The 27,689-nt window shown below is 33.9% G+C and overlaps 1 protein-coding gene across 4 annotated transcripts in view; it reads left to right on the top strand.

Moving 5' to 3' along the window:
* The window catches only part of LOC143226417 (uncharacterized), a 93,021-nt gene that overhangs the window by 26,099 nt on the left and 39,233 nt on the right, over positions 1-27,689 (top strand). For 2 of the 4 annotated variants that reach the window (XR_013014605.1, XM_076457352.1), the window contains exons 2-4: positions 7,499-7,694; positions 18,238-18,360; positions 20,657-20,891. Coding sequence is in view for 3 of the 4 variants with exons in the window: in XM_076457352.1 (XP_076313467.1) it covers positions 20,691-20,891 (201 nt within the window). In the remaining variant the exon portion in view is untranslated. Of the gene's footprint in view, positions 1-7,498; positions 7,695-18,237; positions 18,361-19,723; positions 20,461-20,656; positions 20,892-27,689 lie in introns of those variants that run through there. The other 2 variants (XM_076457353.1, XM_076457354.1) reach the window with 2 other exon arrangements.

The raw sequence follows: 27,689 nt of genomic DNA, 5'->3' as shown, positions 1-27,689 counted from the left end.
CCATGCTTTACAGAAAAATCGATATGACAAACTGTACAAAACGCATGACTGTCACTGACTTTTGATGCAATGACCAGATATTTTGCACTATACTCTTTCCTAAATTTTTGATTCACAATTTTAGTTCTTTTAGATTTGCCAAAAACAAGACAATCTGGTGAAGGAGGCCTCTTTTTTTTCCATCTTCTGAACGATCGCATTGGTGTTTCTATGGCGCTTAGAAAACGAGGAATACCCATCTACGCGAGTGCTGATTGGCTGACAAGCAGTGATAACGTAACTATGGATTCCCCCACGTTCCCAGTATGGAGAAGCACTGCACTCAAACTATTGGTAGACGTCGGAGATACAAATATTTTTTATTATTTCAAGCACAAACATGATTATCGCAAGTAGCCGTTTGGACTATGTCTTTTATTTATTATCAAAATTTATTTGTATCTCACTAGAAATTTTCTTTTCACCCCTTTCAAGACCTGGGGGAACAAGTTATCACTTTATTGTGTAGGCCTATATAACATATAATAATTTGGAAGTTGCAACGAGCCGTAATATTTGTCTGTATGAGCGTATAGTCGTAATGCACACACCAAAATCGTAATTATTACGCTCAACTTGTAATGGTTGGCATCCTTGCAACGTGGTTGAAGTGTTATACTTCACGTATTTTGGATATATTAAAAGGGCAACCTTGCACACCATACTGAATGCACTCGATCACTTTTAGTTAGCTAAAATGTAACTGAAAATTGCAGCACCGTTAATTAGTATTTAGACCAATCAAACTAAATATATGTACAGCTTTCGGCCATTGATAAGTAGTGTAAGCTCGCTACTCAAAAATGCTAAGTATAACTTCTCACATAAGGCATGAGTGTTCTTTCATTTTATGATGACGTTCTGCCTCTAAAAGCTTCTTGTAGCTCGGGAACTGAGAGACAACACAAACAAACTTATAGTAAACACCTAAAGGTTCTATAGTCTGTTTAACGGTTGTTATACATTAATGAATTTTAATGTTTGAAACAATCTCCTAGTGCAATAGCAAAATGTTTTGACATGTGAACTGACGTGATAAAAATATTGAGTATTTGCAATGATAACAGTGCAAGTTAATGCATTTTATGTTTTCAATACGTCATGTTTCTACAGCATTGTGTGTATTCATGTATCTAATCGTGTTTGTATATATATATATATATCGTAAAATAATGTTGTCTTTGTGTCTTTTAAAAAACAAAAGTCTTCAACGAAAGCTAACACAGGAAGTAATTTTGCTTGTCAAAGTTTTATTTATTATGGGGTAGTGTTATGCAGTCTGTACGTTTTGGTATATTCAAATGAAAATGTGGTGAGTTTTTTGTTTTTTTACAGCGGATGTTTTAACACACTGATCATGTATGATATTTCTGTGCAAACAGTGCTATGGTCGGAGAAAAATAAATACATAACAAGTCTAGGTATTCATATTTACAAGAGTTGTTATACTCATTGAAATCATAAGAGACATGAAGTAGAATAGCAAAGGGTTTGAAGAACCAGTACCATAACAGGTGAGGTTATCTGAAATTTGCATTTAAATATTGCCATTATATTTCCTTATATTACAGATGGTAAGTTGGATTACCAGGTGGTTAGCATGATGAGTGGAATTTTCTTTCTGAAGTTCCCAGTCGTGTTATTTTTACTTCAGTAACATAAACAGATACCTTAGTAATTAGGGTTAGCAACACATGAAGTAAACATTCAGGAGAAGAGACCCAAGACAAAGATTGGTTTCAAATAATGTAAGCTTTAAATATGAATTTTTTATTAATGAGTTCAGGTAGCTCTTTTTGAAAACTACTCATTGTTCTAAGCACACACAAACATTGAGGTAACACACAAAAACAAGAAATGTTTGAGTGGATTTGTTGTTAAAAATTAATTATCAGTTGAATAAAAACCCTGATTAAAATATACTTCTTTTGTAACATTTTTGGATTTTACGTCCTAATATCTTCTATATAATTCCTAATTTAAGATGGCAAAATTACATTTCTTGTTGTTAATTATATCATATCAAAATCCTTTTTAATCCTCTTACTGGCAATTTCAGAGTTAACACTTTATTTCAACATGACATGGTCATTAAGAGAGATATTACAAACTATGGTATTCGCTTGTGTTTCTTTTCTCATGTTGGTATTCATTCTGCTCAAAACAAGTTTGAAAAATTCAGAGTTAAAATGAAATAATTTCCTCTAAAAATCTTTAATTAGTAATAATACAACTAGCAGTTGATTAATCAGAAAATAACTGCAGGAATATATGAACAATACATGGACAATCAGACTAGAAATATATTTAGTTATCAATAGTTAATGTTGGAAGATGGGTTGCCTCGACAAGAGATGAATTTCCCATCTAAGGTAGTCAAGAGTTGCTTTTAGAGTCAACAGCAAGTGTTTGTAGATATTTAAATTGATTGTACCTTCTGTTTGTGGGTTTTTTTATATTCATTTCATTCATCACTTAATAGTCTAAATTACTGAAGGTAAATTAATAATATAACGGTATTGAATCAAATTTATTTTTGGTATTATACAGTGGACCAACTGTCTCAGAGATCATACTGTATGTCTTTGGTTTGCTGACCTAACTTTGCTCATGAGCCTTCATTAATCAAATCTTCAGTTCTTAGCAGTTATTACAACGAATTAAAGAATGTATATATATATATATATTAGGCTTCTACGTCACAGATTATATTTTCAATATTTACTCCTGATGAAAAGGAATCTGTTGTATAAGGAACCTTCTTTTATTGTGTATTAAAACAATCTTTATACCCCTAACTCAAACGCTTTGAAGTTGGTTTCTATTTTATTAATAATCAATCACTTAACTAGAATCATATTTACAGTTTTGTATGCATAGAAATTAGAAATTTGAAACGTTTAAAAGTATATTATTGACTCACAATATGGCTGAGTGATCTTTAAATATTGCAGTGTCCTATATTATGTCAATCATTGTTGCGAAGGCCGAAAATATTGTATCATAGTAGTTTATGCGGATCATATGAACATTTTGTTGTTCTGAAGAAAAGAAGTGCTACACAATCCTGGCTTAAAATCTTAAAAACATTCTATCTCAAAAACCCATATTTACGTTCATTATTAATGTGAAGAATGGACGTATGACATCATTCTGGCCTAATAAGTTTAATGTAACTGTTGCAGTGGTTTAGTTGTGAGTCTACAGGCTTATAACGATAAAAGCCTTGTTTTGACATCCGTGACAGACACAGCACAGATAACTTATGTGTAGTTTTGAGCTTGACTACAAACAAACAAGTTATTTTGGCTTATATCATTACATTATGGTTTGTTACTGTTGAGCAGGATTTAAGCGTCAGAGCTATACCTTTGAAAACATTGACTATATATCTAATAATACATTTACCTTTTTTATTATTTTGATTGTTTCTGTAAAAGTAATTGAAAAGTTCTATTGTAACTATTTCCCCCTGGATAAAATATATCTTCTATTCCATGGATGATAAATTCATCTCTTATTGAGGAGATCTTATTTCCAGCACTACCTATTAGTAAGAGAATACTATTTTGTCCTGCTTTTTCACTTGTTGTTCTCCTATTCCCTTAGTTATTTTCTGCTTAATCAACTGCCAGCTGTGTCATTACTAATTAAAGATTTTTAGAGGAAATGATTTCATTGTAACTCCGGTTTTTTTATTTTACTTTTATCAAGCTAGATCAATTTGGTTTTAAGCAGAGTGAATAACAACTTGAAAACATTAAAAACACAAGCGTATGCCGTGGTTCATTAAATGTTCCTTAATGACCACGTCATATTAAGTTTCCATCATCTTATAATTACACTCCATACTTGTATCATATGAAAACAAAAGGCTTAACTCAACTCTGAAACGAAGGTATTATCTAAAAGTTGCCTGATAAAAACTTTCCTGATTATACATGAAATAATTTGTTCGTTTGTCAATAATGTATAAAATAGAAGTAATTTGAACCCGTCGTGTTGTGAAATAATGTTTAGCCTATAAATTCAGTTTCGTTTTGGTTTTCTTTCAGATTATATAAAATTATAGAATTGTAAAAAATGCATTTTACATGAAACCGTAATTAACGTATTGCTTTAATAAAATTGATTTTCTTCCACAATAAGAACTGACCACGAATTCTGAAGAAACTTAAAATATTGGTTACTTGTTTGTTTGTTTTTTGTTGTTGTTGTTTTTTTTTTTTGGGGTAAAATGTGCCTCAGTATGTTTAATAAAACTTCATATTATAAAAAAGAAATATAAGATTATTAAACCAAATTTTGTGAAATTTTAAAAGTTGTGGTATTTTCAAATACGTATGTAAATGTTGGAAAAAAATTACAAGATGGGTGGTTGAAACTGATCAAATTGTTTGTGTTTAGTAGTAACTGTTTAAAAAATTGTAAGTAGGAAGAAACCGCGCCAACAAAATAGAAGTGAACGACTGAAAGTATTTTGTTCAAAGTACTCTGTTATTTTTCATAGAGAGACGTAGACATTTCATCAAAGAGTTTTTTTTTCGAAAGGCTTTTACTTTACAAGTAATAAAGAAAAACTTATTTCGTTGCTTCCTCATCAATGCTATCAGTGCAAGTACTTGTACTATTAACCCTGATAAAATCGTAGTGGTGAAATGTTTGTTGAAATAAAAAGTTTGTTGACAGTTATTTCAGAAAGTTAAACCAGTATATACATGTATGTATAAAAACATGTAACGTTTTTATTATTTATAAACGTCTCCCAAACTTCATTCTTAACGATAGCCGCATACAGTTTTTAATAATGTTTTTATTTTGCTTCATATTGTTTGAATTAAGTAATAATTGTCATTAACATAGTGCTACTTGTACTTGTTTCAAATTATTTTCATTGTTCGTGCGTCTATTCTTTCATCATAAAATTTAGGAAGAAGATCCTGTATTGTAAGCACAGCCTGTCCCTCAATAGGTCAGTGGCAGGTTTAGGTTGGGGCTTATAACTCTAAAAGGAAGGTTCTGATACCTGAGGTAGGCAGAGCACATATATCCTATTGCGTAGCTTTTCGATTAACAAGAAAAAAACAACAACAACTAAAGTCTTCGTTTAGAAGTGCTCAGGAAATTGAAACGCCTACTCTGATCAGAAATGACGAATATGGTAGGATGGTTTCATTATTGTTATCATCAAGAAATATTATTATTATTATTCACAAAAATTATTAACTAAACAAAACTAGAAACGCCCAGTCTACACTTGTTGTCAAAGCAGCATTAAAATGTTATCTTGTTTACGACAGGTGACATTTAGTTATATAATTGAATCAAAACTCTCGTATCTCGAGGCTTATAATGAGGTGAATATCGTTTAGTCATTGAAAGCCAATTTTAGAATTGAATTTCTTATGAAAAGCTAGATCTTGATGGCTAGACATTAATTTAAAGAGGAACTGTGAGGAGAATCGCTTCAAATGTTAAGATCAATTGAACTTACTACCTATAATCTTAAAAATTCCTCCGTAGTTTACAATCAGGCTTAACAGAGTGTGAACAACCCGTTAAATTGCACTATAATAATCAAGACTGCTTATATTCCAAACAACTCCTCGGTAGTGCTGCAAGTAGGCCTAACCGAGTCTGAACAAACCCTACATATAATACTAGAATAACGACTACTAACTTGCTATCTGACACGTATTTCGTAGTATGACAATTAAGATTATTAGATATTCTGAACAGCTCCTACGTAATACCATGGTTTTAAGATATTTGCTATGTCAGTTAATTATTTTTGAAATCAAAAGACATGTTTTGGCAAAACATGAAAAGTTTTAAATAGTTTTATAATTTATAACTAACTGATCCTTTTTTGAAATTATTGTAATTTTGTAAGAGTTGCTTGTTTTGTTGTTTGTTACATACACTACATGTACCACAGGAATTGAAGCCCGATCTTAGCGCTATATTATAAGCTTTAGAGGTTATAATCTAGTCTTTCTAATGGAATTTTGTGAGAATATGAAAATAGAATTATAATATCGTTAGCAGGGGCGTAGATCCTGGGAGGATGGAGGATATATATCCTCCCCTTCATTTTAGGTGGGGGGTATGGTGCATACAATCATCTCCCCCTACAGTTTGGTCTGTTGAATTGTTTTATTGTATCACAGGCCTACAAATTGTGTGTTTCTTCTTGTGATTCTCGTGTTCTTACCAATCGAATTACATAATTAGGCCTAGATGTAGACTTTTTCAGTAGCCGAAATGTACATGTTTAAGATGGGCGTGCTTCTAAGCTTTTCGATGTAAGTTATAGTTCGTAACTTCGTAAGTATCAGTCAGTAGGCCAAGTACACGTCCAAGTATTGTGGCAACAAGATTACTCTGTGACTGCATGTTTACAGCTTTCAGGTTTAGAGATTACCAATTTGCAAACTGAACAGACCACATAAGTGGTTGCAAAAATCATCCCCCCCCCATCGGGTGTAAAAAATCTACGCCCCTGATCGTTAGTAAGGAAAGCCATCAACCAGACAGCTATATGAGGTTCATGATCGAAACGTGGTAACTTCCATTTTTGTGTCTTATCATGGGGAACCTCGGAACAATAGCTGCATGAGGGCAGCACAGAAAAAAGTGAGTCTCTCTTGTGCAGTCTTGCTTTATCGCAACGAAAGTGTACACCGTAGTGAACTGAAACAATGGTAGACCATGAGCAAGTCCAAGGAAAACGGTCATCCAAAGTTTTAAAAGTCAGTACTTTCGTATAAAATGAACTATTTCAAGAGGCAATGACGTCACTTCTCGTTTTAACAGCACAAGTCTGTGCATTGATATTGAGAGTGTTATGGTTGTATACCATGTTTGTTCAAATAAAAATATATTTCAAGTTAAAGTATTATAGTGAATGTACACAATTTTTCGTGTTGTTAGAAGTTTACTGTCCTTGCACATTGTGGATGATGTCATGAATATCATAAGTAGGCAAGGGCTCCGTGTTTTCATTCTGGTTCCTGGTAGCGACTGTGACCACAAGGTACACCAACGTTCTTTCGAGAGACGTTTAAAGACAACGTATTTGTAAGTTGAATATCTATTGTCGAGGCTACATCTCTGCGACTTGCTGCTATAAAATATAATAATTGGAAGAAGAAACTGTAGTTTAATTCTCCCCATAACTGGATATGATTGTTATAACTTTTAGTTACCTTGGACTAGCTCTGTATATGTACAGATCTTGACAAACGGTTTACAAAACATTTCGCTACCTTTTAAAAGTAGAAGTACAGCGAAGTACAGAAGTAAAACGTAACCGAATCAAGTAATATTTCGCTTAATTTGTTTTTGGAATTGTTCATGTTTTACCTAATGACGAGAATTCGATTTTTAATTGTCATACTTCCTTCTTCATGTTCTATACGTTTCCTTAAGGGAGGGTATAATGATGGTATCTCTGCAGATCAGATGTTCAAAGACTCACGCTAGCCAGACTTTGTACAGTCGAACTGTTCCAGCGAGTACACAGTGATTTATGCCGGTTACAGAATGAAACAAAGAAATCTGATGGCCAATGTCGAGATTATTTATTACTCCAGCACACGAAAGAGCAACGAACATAAATCGATCAACTTACGAGCTGGCAAAGGTTTTAGAAGGTATGAGACATTTATTATATACGGTAAAGGCTGTGTTTTGTAGGTATAAACTTAGATTTTAAATTTTTGATTTTGAAGGACCTGTAAGCAAAATTGTTTAATCAACCAATATTTTTTTCAAACTTCTTATGTCCTGAGAATAAAGGAGTATTTGAGAGTTGTCCCACAATATTCCTTTATAACTTTTTTGTACAGTTTCTACATGTCCCACAATATTTCTTTATAACTTTTTTGTACAGTTTCTACATGTCCCACAATATTCCTTTACAACTTTTTTGTACAGTTTCTACAAAATTGAAGTTGGACTGCGTTATATAGTTTTGTTGTTTTCTGCACATTTATTACTCGTAGTGACTATTAGCATATATATATGGAAATTCAATGTTAATCTTGCACATATGTATGTGTATATATGTATATTTATTTTAATATTCATATAAATATAGATATATATATACACACACACACAAGGACTTATTCTCCGAAAGGGGCCGAAGCTCGTCTGGAGGGGTCACATGCTATAACTACTCACGTCACTATACAGTAGTATATTGTCTAACTGTTAGTATACTCTAAAACGATTTCTCTTGAAGAGCACTTAACGTTGCAATTTGCACAGTTGTGACGACAATTAAATATGTGCACGAGAAGAATTGTGGATTATGTAGGCTACAACACCGTGTGACATACGAATCTCAAAAGCAAGAAATAAAAATATTTGCTACTATTAATTTTGGTTTTACTTACTCTAGAAAGAGAACACTTTCGGGGACCCCGCCCAAGTACATCTTGTAGTATGTATTGCATGTTAAAGACTTACTTATCTATACCATAGTTCATAGGAGTGGTTCTACACTAACCCTAATATTAATAAGTGGTCTAAACAATTATTTGACACCTGTCTGTCCGCTTTTAACTGGCGAACCGATGGACTGGTTTTCATCAAACCTAGCAAGTACATTTAGGGCCCCCGGGGAGAAAGTGAAGAAGTCTACGTTCAGACCTGAACTACCAAGGGCTGTTATTCTTTCTTTGTGCGTTGAACGGGTACGTCAGCTGTTCTTACTTAAATATCTTGTTTCGTTTTGTTGCTTTTTAAGATCAGGTTTACATTTAAAGAAAACTTTCAGGTAGAGATTTTCGATTACCCGAAGGTAAAATTTAAATTGGAAAGTTTTAACTTTAATCTCCTGATAGAATAAACAAGTTTAATATTTATGAATATAATAATTTTATTTGAGGATTGGATAGAATGAGTCTATCGACCTAATACCAAAATAAAATGCTCGTGGGTGATTGGACGACTTAATTATTCGATTGATCATTCTGCAAAGGCATATATGTATATTTATGATCTGTTGTTTGTGCAAATAACAAAGTAAGATGTGGCAAATTTTGAGTCCATAGCACTTATGTATTAATTAGGGACCCTGTAACATAGAAAGTGATGGATTCCAAGCAGCTAGGTGTATAAGTAATGTATTAAAATATTCTTAAAAGTCCAATTCGATCCATCCTCCATTACTAGTCTAGGTTCATCATGGAGAAGTTGAAATAAATCTGAAAACAAACTGCAGATTTTCGTTGTAAACTAACTGAGGAATGAACCTGTAACAGAAGGTTTAACAGATGGATTATGATGTAACAGTAAATGTATTGATACATCAAGAACCTTGTAATCCTTGGACTAGGGTTTTGAATTAACTGTAAGGTTAGATAGCGGGTTGGGTTAAGCACATATTAAACAGGTGTGTCCAAGAAGGACGGTTGTGTTACATTATGGATGTAGTAAGTAAGTTGGGCTGAACAGTTTAGTAAAGTTTTTACTGATACATTGTATCTCCATGCAAGTTATTCAGTATAATACGGTTTGTGTAAAGACGATATTTAATTGAAGCAAATATTATAGCAGCTGAGCTGTGGTTTAACAGAGAGTAAAGTTTGTGCGTACAATTGAAATTAATTAATATAATTAAAGTAATATCTCGCGATTAAAACAAGTTAGTTTGAATTACGGTCTCTTTAACGTATCTTAAGAGTCAACGGCTTGTTGAACCACCTTTTGTTGTTTGTTCAACGCTGTTTATCAAGTGTTGTAAGAAAACATTAAATTTCATCGTGGACTGACTGATGTTATCATTTCACTTTCACTATTTTGGAAGCATCTTTAGTTAGATCAATAAGTCTTCTTATCTGCTTCAAATTTCACTTTAGTAATGTTAGAAAGTGGCATTTTCGTTAGGTCAGAGCCTGTTAGGTGGCTTTACTACCCCATTCTTTGGCTGAGGGTCGATGTGCGAGTGGCTTAAACGTACATAAACAGACGTCCGAAGAAATGACGAGCTAGCTCTAAGCCAGGTGCTACGGCCGTTCACCGTTCTTTGTCACTTTGTGTACTACACTGTCGGTGTTGTTTACGACTGTTTGGTAGATCGGTAAAAATATCGCTAAAGCCACGCTAGTAACGAACGTGTTTGTTTATTAGTAGAAACTTTGATACTCTTTAAGTCGGCGAACCAGTTATTTGCTCAGCCAGACTGAACGGATGCTCATTGACCGTGAGAATATTACAATAATTAGAGATTTTTACTTAAAAACAAAACTTTTAATTTTATTAAGTTCAAAGTGTGTGTACTTTCTGAGATATGTTTTACCGACTGTGGTTTAAAAAGCTGACAGAGTGTCATTGTTTTACAGCGTGGTTTTAAAACATTTGATTATCTTTTCCTATCCTCACTATGCGTACACATCGGTTACTGGTGATGCATTTTGTATCAATATTGGAAAGGATCTGTAGAAGGCTGATCCAACAGATCAGCTGGCAGCGACAAGACTATGTCGAACTTCACGGCTGTAGGATAGAAATTGTGAAAGATAGGGGAACAGCTCTCTAGCTATTAAAGTGTACACGTGTGTAATCTGTAATAATCAATGACCGTTATGTGTAGTTAATGTGTGAGGGTTTTGGGTTAACCGATAATAACTGCTTTACAAAAGGTTTAAGTAAATTAGATTGTTTTTTTAAGATTTTTTTTCAACAGCAGTTCATTCACTGTTTATTTTTTATGAAGATTTGTCATCGTTAGCATCTGCTACGTAGTTAGGATTGACTTGTGTGCACATTTACGTTTGTTTGTTCAGAATCTTCGTGCAAAGCGACACAAACTAAGGAAGAAAGGTCCACCTTTCTAACATCATGATTTAACAATACTGTATATAAACTATCTTTTAAACAAAACTAGAAAATAAAATAAATATAATGTTTACATATACAGAATTATTTACACTTGGATATATACTGGATTTTCGTCAGTTTTTAAACTTTATGAAGATTATTTTGAAGGAATATTAAAGAAAGTGTGCAGAAACTCAAAGTTTTATTTCAAATCATCACTGGCAATTGATGTAAGTTACTCTTATTGTATATTACTGACATATTACTATAAAATCAGCGAATATTTGTATTCGAAACTTTGTTGTGTCTCAGTTGAAATACGAATTTGGCTAGGAATGTTAGTGATGATCTTACAAAACAACACTGCAACATGGCTTGGTGAATCCTACCTTCCATCTTTCAGTAGACCGAGTGAACGACAGCAAAGCTCAGAGTTACTTGACACAACGCAGACTGGGCAGTGGGTGCTTTCAACTGCATTGTTTTCTTTCACACGTACCAGAATTCCCGTGATCATTTGTGCAATAGCTGGAGTTGTTGTGAGGGAGGCGTCCGAATAGGCCGGTAACACTAGCCAGTCGCACGGCGAATTTTCGTTGAGCTTAAAGAAACATTATATATATAACGTTTACGCAAAGCTGCAGATTTGGGGTTTGTTCTCGATTGCTGTACAATTCATATACGGTTTGGTTTCTTATGAATTTCGCGCAAAGCTACACGAGGGTTATCTGCGCTAGCCGTCCCAAATTTAGCAGTGTAAGACAAGCGGGAAGGCAGCTAGTCATCATCACTCACTGCCAACTCTTGGGCTACTTTTTTACCAACAAATAATGGGATTGACTATCACATTATAATGTCCCGCGGCTGAAAGGGCGAGCATGTTTGATGTGACGGGCATTCGAACCCGCGATCATCGGATTACGAGTCGAGTGTGTTAACCACCTGGCCATGCCGGGCCTTTCATATCTGCAGTTTGTTTATATGTTTTTTAATTTTGCGCAAAGCTACACGAGGGTTATCTGCGCTAGCCGTCTCTAATTTAGTAATGAAAGACTAGTGGGAAGGAAGCTAGTCTTCACTACCCACCGCTAACTCTTGGGCTACACTTTTACCAACGAATAGTGGGATTGACCATTACATAAAACGCCCCCACGACTGAAAGGGCGAGCATGTTTGGTGTGACGGGGATTCGAACCCGCGACCCTCAGATTATGAGTCGAACGCCTTAACCCACCTGACATATTTGCAGTTAGTTGTGGAAATAAAATTGTATATCTGTTTAGTTATAATGATTATAATAGACCGTGACAAGAAAATAAAAACAATGAAGTGTTGGTGTGTATACAGATTAGCTCCGAAAGGCACGTTTCTTGCGCGATGAACTCCCGATCTCGCCTCAATGATATCAATCCACAAGCTATCCGCTGATCCAGCGAGTGTGGAGAGGGGGTAATAAAGAAAATTCCTTGTATGAAAAATAGAAAAAAGGCGAACCGATTAAACCTCGATCTTCTGGTCAGTGCGAACCTTAACTCTGAAATTTCACCTACACAGATTATACGTATAGGGACGCTCGACTTTGTATGATAGTGGGAGAAAAATAGCGCTTGTCGAGTGCAATGTCGAAAGATCGATGGTGGAGAAGATGTAATTATTAGTACCTTCTGATTAACAGTAAGCTAACTGTATAAATTAGAAGTATAGATTAATGAATCACATTTATAAAACCAACTAATGACAACAACACAGTGTCGTAAGTCAACACACTCACACACTAAACTTATCACTGTCAGACTCATTCGTTAGTACTATTACTATTAAGTATATTTTCTGCCAGAATCTCAATGATATCTCACGAGGATGAGCAAAATTAATAATGCGAAACGTAAAATCAAACATAAAAGCATTCAGAATTATTTTACATAATATAACCAGTAATATTAATAAAATTAATAATCTGAGAGTCGAGGGTTCGAATCCCCGTCACACCAAACATGCTCGCCATTTAAGCCTTGGGAGCGTTATAATGTAACAGTCAATCCCACTATTCGTTGGTAAAAAAGTAGCCCAAGAATTGGTGATGGGTGGTGATGACTAGCTGCCTCCCCTCCAGTCTTATACTCCAAAATTAAGGATGGCTAGCGCAGATAGCCCTCGTGTAGCTTTGCGTAAAATTCAAAAAACAAACAAACAAATGCACCAACTGTTACACTAACTATTAAGATTTACACAAGTAATAGTTGGTGGTATATACTTAATAGTTGATTGTTTCAACGCTGCAGTTTCCTTTTTGATCACAGCAGTCCCCAGTAAGCCCCTGGAGGTAATATGAATTGATACAACAAACACTGCATTCCGACAGTATAACACGGAACATCTCAAGCCCCATTACATTTGTAATTAAAAATTAAGTTGCTTTTTGTCTTACCTAACCATTTATATAGTTAGGAGTAGAAAGTAGTTGGAGAAAAGAGGTATTTAATGGGATACAGAAAAAAAAAAGAACATTAAAAGTAGAAATTTGATATTTCTTGGAACTCTCTTTGTTAGCATGAAAGAAGAAAAATAACATTTAGAATTCCAAGAACCATAGTTTATTAAATTATTGATTTATGGATTACTCCTAAAACATTGTGGTAAAATACTACAGGAGGTAAAAGACAAAATAAAATGTCTTCACCATAAATTCCAGCAATATAACCTGTTAAACATGGACTGTAGAGGTTCGTAGTCTGTTAGACATGAATTGTAAAGGTTCGTAGTTTGTTAGACATGGATTGTAGAGGTTCGTAGTCTGTTAGACATGAATTGTAAAGGTTCGTAGTCTGTTAGACATGGACTGTAGAGGTTCGTAGTCTGTTAGACATGAACTTTAAAGGTTCGTAGTCTGTTAGACATGAATTGTAAAGGTTTGTAGTCTGTTAGACATGGACTGTAGAGGTTCGTAGTCTGTTATACATGGACTTTAGAGGTTCATAGTCTGTTATACATGAACTTTAAAGGTTCGTAGTCTGTTAGACATGAACTGTAAAGGTTTGTAGCCTGTTAGACATGAACTATAGAAGTTCATGGTATGTGAGACGTAAACTGTAAAGGTTTGTAGCCTGTTAGACATGAACTATAGAAGTTCATGGTATGTGAGACGTGAACTGTAAAGGTTTGTAGTCTGTTAGACATGAACTGTAAAGGTTCAAGAGGTTTTTACCAGTTATACCATTCATATTCGTAAAGAAACTCATGAATTCAATGAGTGAATATGTGTGTGTAGATTTATATATTTTTTTTAAATTCTCCATTCATTGAAACAACTTCATTCCTATAATCAGAGTTTATCCTGCTAAATGTAATGTATAAAACATATTAGTGTAAACCCAATGTAAACTTTATAAAACAAATATGCTGTAAGTGAAAAAAAACAAAACAACTAGAAATGAATCAAAACAAATGCAGCAGCGCCTTCATATGTTTATATGAATGCTGTATATAAAAAACAGCTTGTCTAGCTAGGTACAGGGAATTAGTGATAGTGAAGTAAACAATAGTTTTTATGGATTTTGTAAGTTGTATTCTATTCACTGTTAAATGTTAATTTCATTAACAGTATTAATTAAAATATGATATACTTATCTTTATTTATTAATATTACATGTATACTTTTTTATTATACATCAATTATTAAAGTGATTATGCTAACTTACTAGTTGGATTTACGATTAACCTTTTAGCCTTCTAGGCTCTCGGAGTCTCATGAAATATTATTGGTACTACACCCAAAAATATCATTACCTGATCCATCAGTGCATTCTAATTGTTCACACACACTTAGTTCAAAAACTATATTATGTTAGGTAATTTGCCTTGATCAGAAGCTAGTGTTTGTTTGTTTGATTTTTACTAGCCACACTTAATTTAGAAAAGATAGATTAGAAGGGAGTTAGTTAATTAACTCCACTCACCGTCAACTATTGGGTTACTTTTTACTAACAAGAAGTTGAATTGACCACCACTTTATAATAGCAGAATTAATAATAATATATAAATATATACTGGATTTATAAGTCTTCTATTTGCCTAAAACAAACAGTGTTCTGAACTAAATACTAAGAAGTTGTTGTTTTTTTTAATTATTATTTTGCTTTTTCTTCAAAAATATTTTGAACAAAAATAGCTTTAATACAGCTGATAATAAAACAAAAAACATGGAGACAGGAGATTAATAGCTATGCCTATTGTAAAGAATGGGTTGATTTTATACATTCCCAATAAATATGCATATACAGGTAAACATATATTGTCATACATGAACACACCATTGAAGTTGGTGTTGTTAGAATTTTTAAGTTGTATATATATATATAGAGAGAGAGGGAGACACACAAATGCTTAAACTATATTTCATACATGAACATACCTAGAAATTGAGGTTGTTAGAGTTTGTAAGTTATGTATACACACATACCTAGAAATTGGGGTTGTTAGAGTTTGTAAGTTATGTATACACACACACACACAAATGTTTAAACCTTATTTTCATACATGAACCACACCCTTGAAGTAGTGGTTGTTAGAATGTTTAAGTTTTATGTAGAGAGAGACACACACTAACATTTAAACGTATATTGTCATACATGAACCATACCCTGGAAGTTGTGGTTGTTAGAGTTTGTAAGCTACTTCTTTCATATTTAAATGATAGTTGTTTCACTGTTTTAAAACTAGTCATCATTATCACATATGTGACTAGAGAAAATAATGTAAATTAACTTGCTTTTTTCTTTTAAAACATTCCTAATGAAAATGCATAAGAGCATGGAACAGAACAGATACAAAACTTCTTTCTATGTAGTCAGCACATTAGAAAACTTAACCAGCTAAGACCTTCCTGAAGTTAGAGTCATGTTAATAGGCTATAAAAATTGCTTACTCTAAAAACACATTTTTAACAATTGGATGTTGAATTCAGTTTCTAAGTTTTGTTTCTACACAATATGTGTTGTTATTTCATAAATTAAAAACAAATGTTGTCTTTATAATGTGTTATTTTGCAGTTGGAAAAATCAAGTTTTGTTTTATTTAACTATACTGTACTTGTTATATAACCACTAGAAGATGCAGTTTTGTCTTATTAGATGGTAGAAGATATTGTCTTGTCTTATTTAGCAGGTGGAAGATACAGTATTCTATTAACTGGTCAAAGGTGCAATTTTCTGTGACTTAGCTAATGGATAACATAGTTTTTGTTGCCTATTTGCCGAGTATAAGCAAAGATCTTCTATAATATTAAAGATGAAATATACAACATACAAGTAGTATATACAGTTTTACTTACTTATCAACTGCAAGATAATGTCTTTGCTTATTTATCACATACTAGATACAGCCTTTATTGTCAAATAAAACCATGTTTTACGTAGCTGGTGTAAAAAGCCACTGTGGCTTATTTAACACATGAAACTCACATTCTTGTCTTACTTAGCAGTTAGAAGATACACAATTGTGTCATAACAGCCTGAACATACAGAATTTTGTTATTAACCAACTAGAAGATACAGTTTCGTTTTGATTAGCAACCATAAGATACAATCTTCTTTTACATAGTAACTAAAAGGTACATTAGGCCTTGCTTAGCAGCTGCAATGTTTATTTAGTCTTGTCTTGCATAATAAATGTCACATTCTTGTTTCACTTAGCAACTAGAAGATATAGTATTGTATTACTTAGCAAATGGAAATACAGTCTTGCATTAACTGGGAAGTACAATAAATCTCACTTAGGATATACAAAATACAATAAACCATATTAGGTAGCTAAAAGATGTAATTATATCTCACTTAGAGGGTGAAAGATACATTAGGATCTTTCTTAGCAGCTGGGATACAAAGTCTTATTTTACCTATCAGCTGGAAGATATAGTCTTGTGTTACTAAGCAGTTGAAAAATACAGTTTTGTGTTACATAGGAACTGGAAGATACAGTTTGTGTTACCTAGCAGATAAAGTCTTGTTTTATCTAGGAACTAGAAGACATATTCTTGTTTTGCCTAGCAGTTGGAAGATAGTGTTGTGTTACTTGGAAGCTGAAAGCTATTGTCTCTTGTTAGCTAACAGCTAGAAGACACAGTCTTTTGTTACCAAGCAACTGAAAGGAACAGTCTTGTGTTATCTAGGAACTGGAAGATACAGTCTTGTGTTATCTAGGAACTGGAAGATACAGTTTTTGTTATCTAGCAACTGGAAGATATGGTATATGTTACCTAGCAGCTGTAAGATATGGTATATGTTCCCTAGCAGCTGTAAGATATGGTATATGTTACCTAGCAGCTGGAAGCTACAGTATATGTTACCTAGCAGCTGGAAGATACAGTTTATGTTGCCTAGCAGCTGGAAGATACAGTTTATTTTACCTAGCAGCTGGAAGATACAATATATGTTACCTAGGAACTGAAAGATAGACTTTTTGTTTTCTAAGAGCTAGGAGATATAGTTAATGTTAGCAGTCAATTGAAAGATACCGTTCATGTTACCTATCAGCTGGAAGATGAGTAATGTATTTATTAACAGCTGGAACACACAACACTTGGCAGGTTTAAGATACAATATAGTCTTATTTAACAAATGGAAGCTAACTGAGATACTACAGAGGAAGATAAAGCTGTGTCACACTTATAATGTAGAAGATACAGTCTTCTCTGACTTCTCATGTAGAATATAAGGTTTTCTCTCACCAGTTCTTTTGTAACTTTTTGACATTTTTGTTATTTTCTCAATTATTAGGTTAAAAAAATCAGGTCTATTTTCATGTAGTAGATGAAATAATACAGAACTGATTTACAAAGTACGGGATTGCTTCACTTATCAAACCATATGATACAAGGTATTTCCATCCAAAAGATAAAAATTCATTGCAACGTGATTGTTTCACATACCAGGCTAAACGTTAGAATTGTTACGGATGTGGCACAACAGGTGTCGGGATTGTTGCTCACACATAATCAGACGTTATAATTAACATATATACTAGAACAGACTATAATTATTGTACATAGCAGAACAAACAGTACAACTCTTCTATATAGCAGAACAGACAGTAGCTACGCGTATTTTTTTTCTGTATGCGATGAGCCACAATTAATTGTCAAGACATACTAGTTTTTTTATGCGAAGAGCTACAAAGAATCGTACATATATATTTTTTCTAGGTGACAAGATCGGCAAAGCATACCAACGTATCTATAACACACGCACACTGCATGGTACATCAATTTTTCTAAATGAAGTGGCATAAACAGTCAGAAAGATATATATTTATATATATGTCCAAATATATACGTGAAGATTAACTTTGTATAATTTTTTGAAAAACTTTCAGGGTTGAGTGAATCGAAACAACTTCCAATGAAGACGGCAGAAAAATTCAGATAACAACTTGATAATCTTCTAGAAAATGAAGTTTTGAAACGGCATGACTCTGTATCAAGACTTTTAACTTCAGGTAAATGTTTATTCATTCTATGAAAAAGAAGTAAAACAAACTAACATTGTATGTCGTCTTCATTGAAAATGTATAAGGGAAGACTTGCAAAGAACCAGTAAGATACAATTTTATATATATTAAATATTATATATATATATATATATATACAAAGAACCAGTAAGATACAATTTTATATATATTAAATATTATATATATATATATACAAAGAACCAGTAAGATACAATTTTATTTTCTAAGTGAAATATTTTAAAATCAATAAAAAAACAAATGATTCATGATCCAATCACAGATCATTTTGGTAGTTTAAAATTTGTGTAATTTTGGTAAAGGTCTTCACATTAGAATCTCCTTTTGTTCCATGGGGTTTTCAACAATGATTTCCTGGGTTGTAGGACAAATGTTCCCGAAGAATTTTCACAACTGTTCCCCGCAGCTATAACTTCTTATATATATTAATATAACTGTCTAAGATAGGAAAAATAACACATACTTATTATATCTTATAGAATAACTACCTTATCCCGGTTGTCCTGTACTGCGCTTTTTTATTTTATTACACGAAATATAATTTAACACGAAACCGGTGTTATTTTTTCCTGCTTAAAACAGTTGTATAATATTCATTTTTCTATGAAATACAAAAAATGTGTTTTTTTTTCTCATATTTTAGTCGGTTATATGTCTGCGGGGGGGTCAGTTGTCAGGTTACCGATTTCCTGATATTTCAAGTATCGATCTTTGAACCCTGAAGCAATCTATCCTCACTATACATTATGGATAACTTTTTTTGTTGTTAAATTGTGAGACTAAACCATATATTTTTTACTGCACACATGCACTGGCTGGCTGACACATGCAGTCTGTTAAAAAAAGAAAAAAACATTTTAATGTGTGGGATTTACGTAGAAACTTCTATTGCCAGTAAATAGTATACTTTGTGAAAAGAGCTTTGTTTATGCAAGCTTTACGAAAGACATAATGCATTTCTTTTAATTGTTTTTTGAGCTTGAATGCGAATACATTTATATAAAAAAGTTCTCTATGGTCATCTTCAAAGAAGATCATTTGTTAAATATTTTATCCCCTGTCAATGGTGGAATTGTTCTGATGGTTTGTTTTACAGCTCTTGTTACTGATAGCTTGTTTAAAGGAAATACTTCAATAACTAGGATTACTAATCCACATGTAGCGGGTTAAAAGCTCTCAGAATACACGTAGTGATCTCATATATAAACCCCTAGTGAGTGTCAGCACATGTTGATTTGACATCTATACGGTTCGTTTAATACAATTCGAGATAACGGGAGCGAAGTCTGACGGTTAGCAACCCGTACTGAGCCTGGCTGGAGTGGAGGATGAGACTTCTGCAGGAACAAAGAAAGCTGGACAGTACCTGTCCTTTCCAGACCCCTGTGGGCTTTACTGACGATCCAGAACGCCAGGTAGAGACAAACTTGTCTTCAACAACTATTGTTGGGAACGTTTGTACAGGTTTAGCTTTGGGCGGCGGTACAAGCCTGGGCCAGCATGAGGCCTACCTTTTGTTAGCATATGGTTCTGGCACCAAGTATTCAGTAAGCTCGCATCTTTAGTTATGTCCGTAGTGTTCCAGCAACAGAAACGTGTTTCCTTCGCCATTGAAAGCTGTTGAAAGAAACTCTGAGGCCACTGGGAACAAGCGGTTCTATTGGCGGCATGGGTGCGTTTTCCCGCCTCTTCTTTCCGCACTTCAGTGGCGAATTCTTTTCTTCGTGAATCTGACCTTCGTGGTAGGCCCGTAGAAACAATAATAGTAGAGAATGAGCCTACTGGTCTTTACCGAGGACGCGATCGTGCTTTGCAAGCTGAAACGGCGGGAACTTGTGAGAGAAACGACCTTGAAAGCGCATGACGATCCACTGGCGAGACTACGGAGTTATAACCGCAATAATATAACGGTGACGCTGCAAAAGCAGCTAGTTCTTCAAGAATCTCAGCTGCATGACAAGAATATAACACAAATAATGCTTAATGTTATCAATTAAATAGCATAAAAGTTGCAGTTAAGTTATGTCTTCATGACTGCCGGCGTTTAGAGACACTGGAAGTACAAAAGAGGTAAGTACACAGATAGTTAGATTTTATGTACAAGTAGTTTTGAAGAAAGAACGTTTATGCCAGTTTTTTTCTCCCGTAATCCACAGAATTATTTGCTAGACGTTATTGGTATTATTGCTTTTTGTGTGTGTGATGAAAAAATCAAATAATCGTAATATTTCTATGTTAATTTGTATCGATGACTTAATTTTTATAGATAATAAAAAATCATTTGGGATTTGGGAGATAACATGGAAAACCACAACAAATTTCCTTTCTTATACTTCGCTATTAACACTGACGATTGTGTACATAACGAGAATTTTTACCGGCTTCTCCACCAGACCAGTAAGCCAATCAGCTTGGAGAACGGTCAAATGAGAGAAAGCCCGCCGTGCATGATTTATTTGGGATATGATTGGCTGAAGCAACGCATCGCCTCTATGTGGCTGGTAAGTGAAGAATGATACAAATTTGATTTTACCACTTAGAAGACTCTTAAAGTACATCCTTAAATTATAGCTGTTATATTGTTTTTGTAAGAAAATGTTATAGAAACAAATACATTTTCTAAAGTTTAAAATAATTAAATAGGACAAAAGTGTAACGACGGACGAATGTGAGTTTTCTAAAGTTTTAAAATGTGAAATTCCGTGATACAATAAAACAAAATATGAAGCTTCAGAATATTTTAATCAAAAGCGCTTTAATTTTTTTCTTCCTTTTTCTGTCACTTTCAGTTAGTGATTTATAATTTATAAGAAATGTAAATTGTGCATTTGAACTAACAGAAAACATTCTTTTACGCAGTAAAACACACCTCATATATTCTTCTGAAATTAGAAAAATTTGCGAAAATGAAAATAATTAACTTTTTGTCATTTCTTAGCTGAAGATAATATTTTTTTGTAATTAAACACAAAGCTGCACCATAGGCTATCTGTGCTGTGCCCGCCACGGCTCTCGAGACTCAATTTCCAACGTTTAAAACCGCTGTGCCACTGGGAAGTTACTTCTTTAGAATGTTGGGAAAATATGTAAAACTGTTTTGAAAAGATTAATTTAGAATTAGCGTTTGTACGGGTCGATAATTTATCTAAATAACCAAATTCAAGAAAAGCTCATTGTTCTAGAAATAATTCGCGACATAGGCGATGAAAATAGTTAACTTATATGCTGTAATAAGTTCATGAAAAATTATATTTTATCCAACATGGAATACAACATTCCTCAGATCAAATGGAAAGCTAGATATGATTTAAAACACGCACTTCACCTGAGAATAAGATATAACGTAACCTTTTCAAACTGTTTTAATAATCTGAGTACACTGAGCTGAAACAATCTGCTGTTTGATATTGTTATATCTATTTTGAATATGTTGTTTACAAGAGGCGATCTGCAAGGTTCAGTTGCTTGGTTTGTTGGATAATTCATGATTGTATCTAAACCTAGTTTTTAAAAGTTAATCATCGATATATATATAATGCTTAGTATTAAGAAGTAATTAAAAACCACGATATAATTATCGAATATGTTGTTAGCTTTCTGCTCATATGTGATGTTCTTATTTGAAACATATTAAATTAATAGTTTACGTAACCATTATTATTTTTTTTACTCATTTGCAACGCTATAAATAAGGGTAAGGGTCAGATGAAAATATGAAACTGAATAAGTAACGTATGATAGCGCGTAAATAACACTATCTTAGTTTAACCACGTTTTAGGGACTTTTCTTTAAGGATTCAGGCAAAGATCGACCTTAGCAACAAACCGAAACGTTACTTTCTGGTGGCATAAAATAACTTAATTAAACAAAGATAATTGAGCTTTGTTCATACTGTAATTCTTACGAGCTATCCTCCTTCTGCTCTGCAATAGCCATTTTAGAGAAAACCTGAAATCATTCTTTAGCTAAGTAAACGAAAAACAAACAGTGAAAATTATAAATATAGCTTAAATATTTAATCTAATGATTCACCCATGGATAGCAACCAGTGATAATGATACATGTTAAACTATTTATTCATATTAAACGTCTTACATATTTTAATCTACTGAGAGACTGACATAAAAACAAAAATCAAACTTCTTTCACGTCAGTCTCTCTATTGACATGTAACAAAGTTTATGATGTTGTACATAGGTATGATCAAGGTTTATGGTAAGGCCATGAAAACGTTTTTTTTTTTCTTTCCAAAAGACTTATGTGCAACATGATTTTCTTTTTTTGTGGTGCAATGATTGTCCGTTTTAATTTCTTTGGTTTTCATTATTGTAAAGGTTCTTTATTTATTTTATTAACATGAAACAACAAGGCCTGGCGTGGCCAGATAGTTAAGGCACTCGCCTCCTAATCCGAGTATCGTGGGTTCGAATCCCTGTCACACCAAGTATGCTCGCCCTTTCAGCCGTGGGGGCGTTATAATGTGTTGGCGGTGGGTCTTACACTGCTAAATTATGGACGGCTAGCGCACATAGCCCTCGTGTAACTTTGCGCGAAATTCGAAACAAACCACTGAAACAACAAAAACATTAAATATAACACAATACGTATAAAACGTTTGTTTTTTTTGCATTTCGCACAAAACTACTCGAGGGCTATCTGTGCTAGCCGTCCCTAATTTTGCAGTGTAAGACTAGAAGGATGGCAGCTAGTCATCACCACCCACCGCCAACTCTTGGGCTACTCTTTTACCAACGATTAGTGGGATTGATCGTCACATTATAACGCCCCCACGGCTGAAAGGGCGAGCATGTTTGGCGCGACGGGGATGCGAACCCGCGACCCTCGGATTACGAGTCGCACGCCTTAACGCGCTTGGCCATGCCGGGCCTACGTATAAAACTATAATAAAAATATGTCACATAACTGTATGGCAAACTTTGTAAATTCGCAGATGTAACTTATATATGTACAAAAAACTAGAAAACAATCCAGCACCTAGCCATGTGACATGCTGGGTAAGTGCAATAACTCGAAACTAAAGGCTCACATTAGTAAATGATTGACCAACGTCAAACGTTATTGGTTGCATTTTTTTGTTGTCGAGCACAAAAATAATGTAACTAAGGTGCGTAGATTTTGTTTAACGTGAGGATATAGATGAAACAATCAACAACGTGCACATTCCTAGTAAACAACAACTACTGATCGAATAACACTTAAACGAGCACTTACGTTACTGAGAATATATTGAAGGTGATGAAAATTTAACAAAAAATCGAAATAAGGTTTAGGATGCTTTGTTTGGTTGAGTCGTATATTATTGAGAAACCCTATGAACAACGACATCATAAACCCACAATCTTCTCCTACATGTGTCTTAAAATGCCGACGAGGTCAACTCTGTAGTTGAAAGTAACCTTGGAAACTAATACTCACGTATAAGAGGAGGTGGGGGGGATCCTATGGAAAGTTTTCAAAATGCTGCGATTTATCTCGTTGTTTTTCTTCCTCTTTCTATTTTTTGTGTGTAAAAGATCGTTTAAAAATGGAATTGTAATATCAGGTCATCAATCAAACTAGTTTCAATCACATATAGTTGAAGCTGGCCCAAGGTTAGCAGCTGACCTAGAACATAGTTTTAATAATGTGTAACTAACTCTCCGTATAACAATTCTTTTTTTATTGCTACGTGTTTCAGGTTCAAGTAAAATTACGAAGCCACACAACATTCCTAGTATAATTTGACCTTTTGTTTCTTCGTAATCAAAACTCATTTAATGTACTATACCTACAAGGAGAATATTGAAAATCTAGCAATACAAAATTTGTTTACGATACTTTAGATTTCCTATGACCATAATTATTATAAACAAGTACAGTAGCCTTCTGTGTTTCAGCATCATACACACATTACACCTAATGTAAATTGGGTTGACTTTTTAAAACATTTTATTTACATCTTGTCTTCTTTAAATTAATATTTAATATGTGTGGAACAACTAACTGCGCTTCACTCTTTTATCTTAATGACATTATCGGCTGAGTAACTATAGAAAACGAGTCCAAAGCTACTGTCGGCCATATTTAACTAACAGTGACAGCTGTTTGAGAATTGCTTCTGTGTGATGACTTAGGCACTTTGACGTTGTCGACGTCATTAAGCAATGGGCTATTCGTGCTGTGCCCACTGTGGAAATCGTAATCCGATTTTCTACCAATTACAAACAATCTGATTTGCCACTGAACCACCAGAGGGGCACATTTTCACATTTATAAACTGTATTTTTTTTTTTTTTTTTTACTGAAATCACACAAAGTATGAAGAAATACTTATTTCCCCGTTTTTGTCGCCAGCTGACTCAGCGGTAAGTTTGAGATTTAGAACACAAAAATTTGGAGATCGATTCCTGCATTGACCATAGAGCAGATACTTCATTGCGCAGCTTTGGGCTTAAAACAAAGTCATTTTATTTGGGGAGGAGGATAAGGCATAAATTTAAAATCTTTACAAATTATTCTTGTTGCACATCTATTATATAAATATAGTGAACACATTTCAGTTCACACGACTGGTGTCAGATATAACCAACGTGTTATGTCTCTCTCTGGATTTCAATACTGAACAGAAATAATTCAACAAATGCATATTTTCTTTAACCTTACCGTGACATGAAAAATGATTAGGTCAAAGTCAGTGTGTGAACACATATCATTAAAGCAATACCAAACTGAAATGTACTCTGAATTAGATTTATGCCAAGTCATTTTACACTGTTGAATCCATACAATTTTAAGTTAATGAGAGTTAATAATATGTGCGTATGACATCAAATGTTTTTTGTTTTTTTATTTCTTACAAACGTGTCTTGATCTGCTAGAAATTTCACCTTTCACTCTGAAAGAACTTTTGTACACTGATTTCATTGTATAAAAGCTAAATTTTTATATAGTCACTAAATCCTTAGGAGAAATATGTCGTCGCCTAACAATAATCTTGTCTTTTAAATTATATGAAAAACTTGATCAACATAAAAACATTAACTTTACCGACTGAGGGCTTCAAAATTAGATATGTGTAGTTTTAAATATTATGTGAAACTACGATAAATAGTATAAAGGATATGAAAACTAATATGTTGCTAACACAATTTTACAAATGATACATACAAAATTATCCAGGTGTTGCTCATTGCATGCATCAAGCATTTCGGAATAAACTAACTCGATATAAAAAATAATTATCCTTTGCTATTATTGGTGTAATGAAAATGGTAAAATAATACACAATAGAAATTATTATATTGAAAACTTTGTTGTTGTTGTTGGAATTTCGCACAAAGCTACTCGAGGGCTATCTGTGCTAGCCGTCCCTAATTTAGCAGTGTAAGATTAGAGGGAAGGCAGCTAGTCATCACCACCCACCGCCAACTCTTGGGCTACTCTTTAACAATTACTAGTGGGATTGACCGTAACATTATAACGCCCCCACGGCTGGGAGGGCGAGCATGTTTGTCGCGACTCGGGCGCGAACCCGCGACCCTCAGATTACGAAGCGCACGCCTTAACGCGCTAGGCCATGCAAGGCCCTATATATTGAAAACAAAAACGTGAAATACAATTAATTATTTTAAGATGTGTTTAATATAGTTATACCAGCAAGTCGGGAATTTTCTGTTACAGTAATCTTCCTTTGTTATTATTATTGGTGATATGAAAAGGATAAGATAACATACTGGAATTCTACAAACTGGAAATATTGCACATCATGGTTGAGCATTAGTGCCGTACAAACTGACAATGTGTTACAGTATTATTAAGACCATTTGACAGAAGGAAATTTATATTGTATGGAGTTCTATTTGAAAATTATATTACCGATTAAAACATGTTCTAGTTTATTGATATCACAAGACAGTTGCTATAGAAATCTTAAAATTACGTGCAGCGTCTTAGGAAACCATTATCCATACTTATATTTCGTACTAACTTTATGACAATAGTATACAGAAATGGTTCTCAGTAACTTGTGTGGTCCGGCATGGCCAGGTGGTTAAGGCGCTCGAATCGTACTCTGAGGGTTGCAGGTTCGCATTCCCGTCACAACAAACGTGCTCGCCCTTTCAGCCGCGGGGGCTTTATAATGTGATGGTCAATCACACTCACCACCAACTCTTGGGCTACTCTTTTACCAACGAATAGCTGCCTTCCATCTGACCTTACACTGCTAAATTAGGAACGGCTAGCGCAAATAGCGCTCGTGTAGCTTTGCGCAAAATAATATTGGGTTGAGGAATAATTCGTGAGCGTTTTTTCAAGTTAAAAAAATATATTCATAAATGAAACGCTTTCGCAAAATATTTCATGTCATTTGGTAGATAATTTTTTGCTCTAATAGATGGTGTGTTTGATTTTCATATGTCTTTAATTTTTGCTTTCATTTTCAGCTCATTAAATGGAATGTCAAGTGGACAAAATCGAGCGTTTTCGACACCATCTGCTTTTCGCATTTAATTTCTTGCAATTTCGTTTACAACAATGCATACTATATACCTAGGTATTACATGAAATAAAGTATCATAATAAATGTTTTGGGTGTAATGTGTTCATGCATTGAAGTATTGTATAGTCTTGCATGTAATGCTTGAATGAAATTATTTAAAAACGCTCACGAATTATTCCTCAACCTAATAAAAAAAACAACTCTCAGGGACTTGTCGTAGCTTTTCTCTTAATTTTGGCATCGACTGCGAAGACATCTAAGTCATAATCTCTGCGTAGATCAATAAAACACGCATTTTTATGTGAATGGTGTTTAGATTATCGACTCGGGTAAACTAACACAGCATGACGTCATGGTGTACTTTATCAACTGTGCAGTGTTACTAGTTTGTGAGTATAGAGTAGTCCGCATAAGCCTCGCCAACTTTGTGACCATGGAAAGTTAACTGACAGACAAAATCACGTAGTTATTAATTGTTAACTAGCGTTCTAGAATCTTTATAAATAAAAATATTTGGGAGCTTCTAGTTTCTTGATATGTAAATGTCACGGTTTATATATATATGAAAGTATTAATTCTTAGCCATACTTTCTATATCTTGCTCATAAAGTCATATGGAAGAAATGAGAAACAAAAGTAATTATAAGAGCGTTTGTATTTGTGCAGTCAAGACTTCTATAAAGAGAACGCTTCGTCTATATTATATTCATTGGAATTGTCCCTGAAAGCTACTTTTATTGGCTAGGCGCAGTTTAATAGTTCGTATTCAGGTTGCAATTCAAAAGGTGCAACGTTCGA

This window comes from Tachypleus tridentatus, chromosome 9, assembly GCF_004210375.1.
Source record: "Tachypleus tridentatus isolate NWPU-2018 chromosome 9, ASM421037v1, whole genome shotgun sequence".
Lineage (NCBI taxonomy): Eukaryota > Metazoa > Arthropoda > Merostomata > Xiphosura > Limulidae > Tachypleus > Tachypleus tridentatus.
Note: the sequence above shows the minus strand (reverse complement) of the source record. Positions and strands in the feature narration are given on the sequence as shown.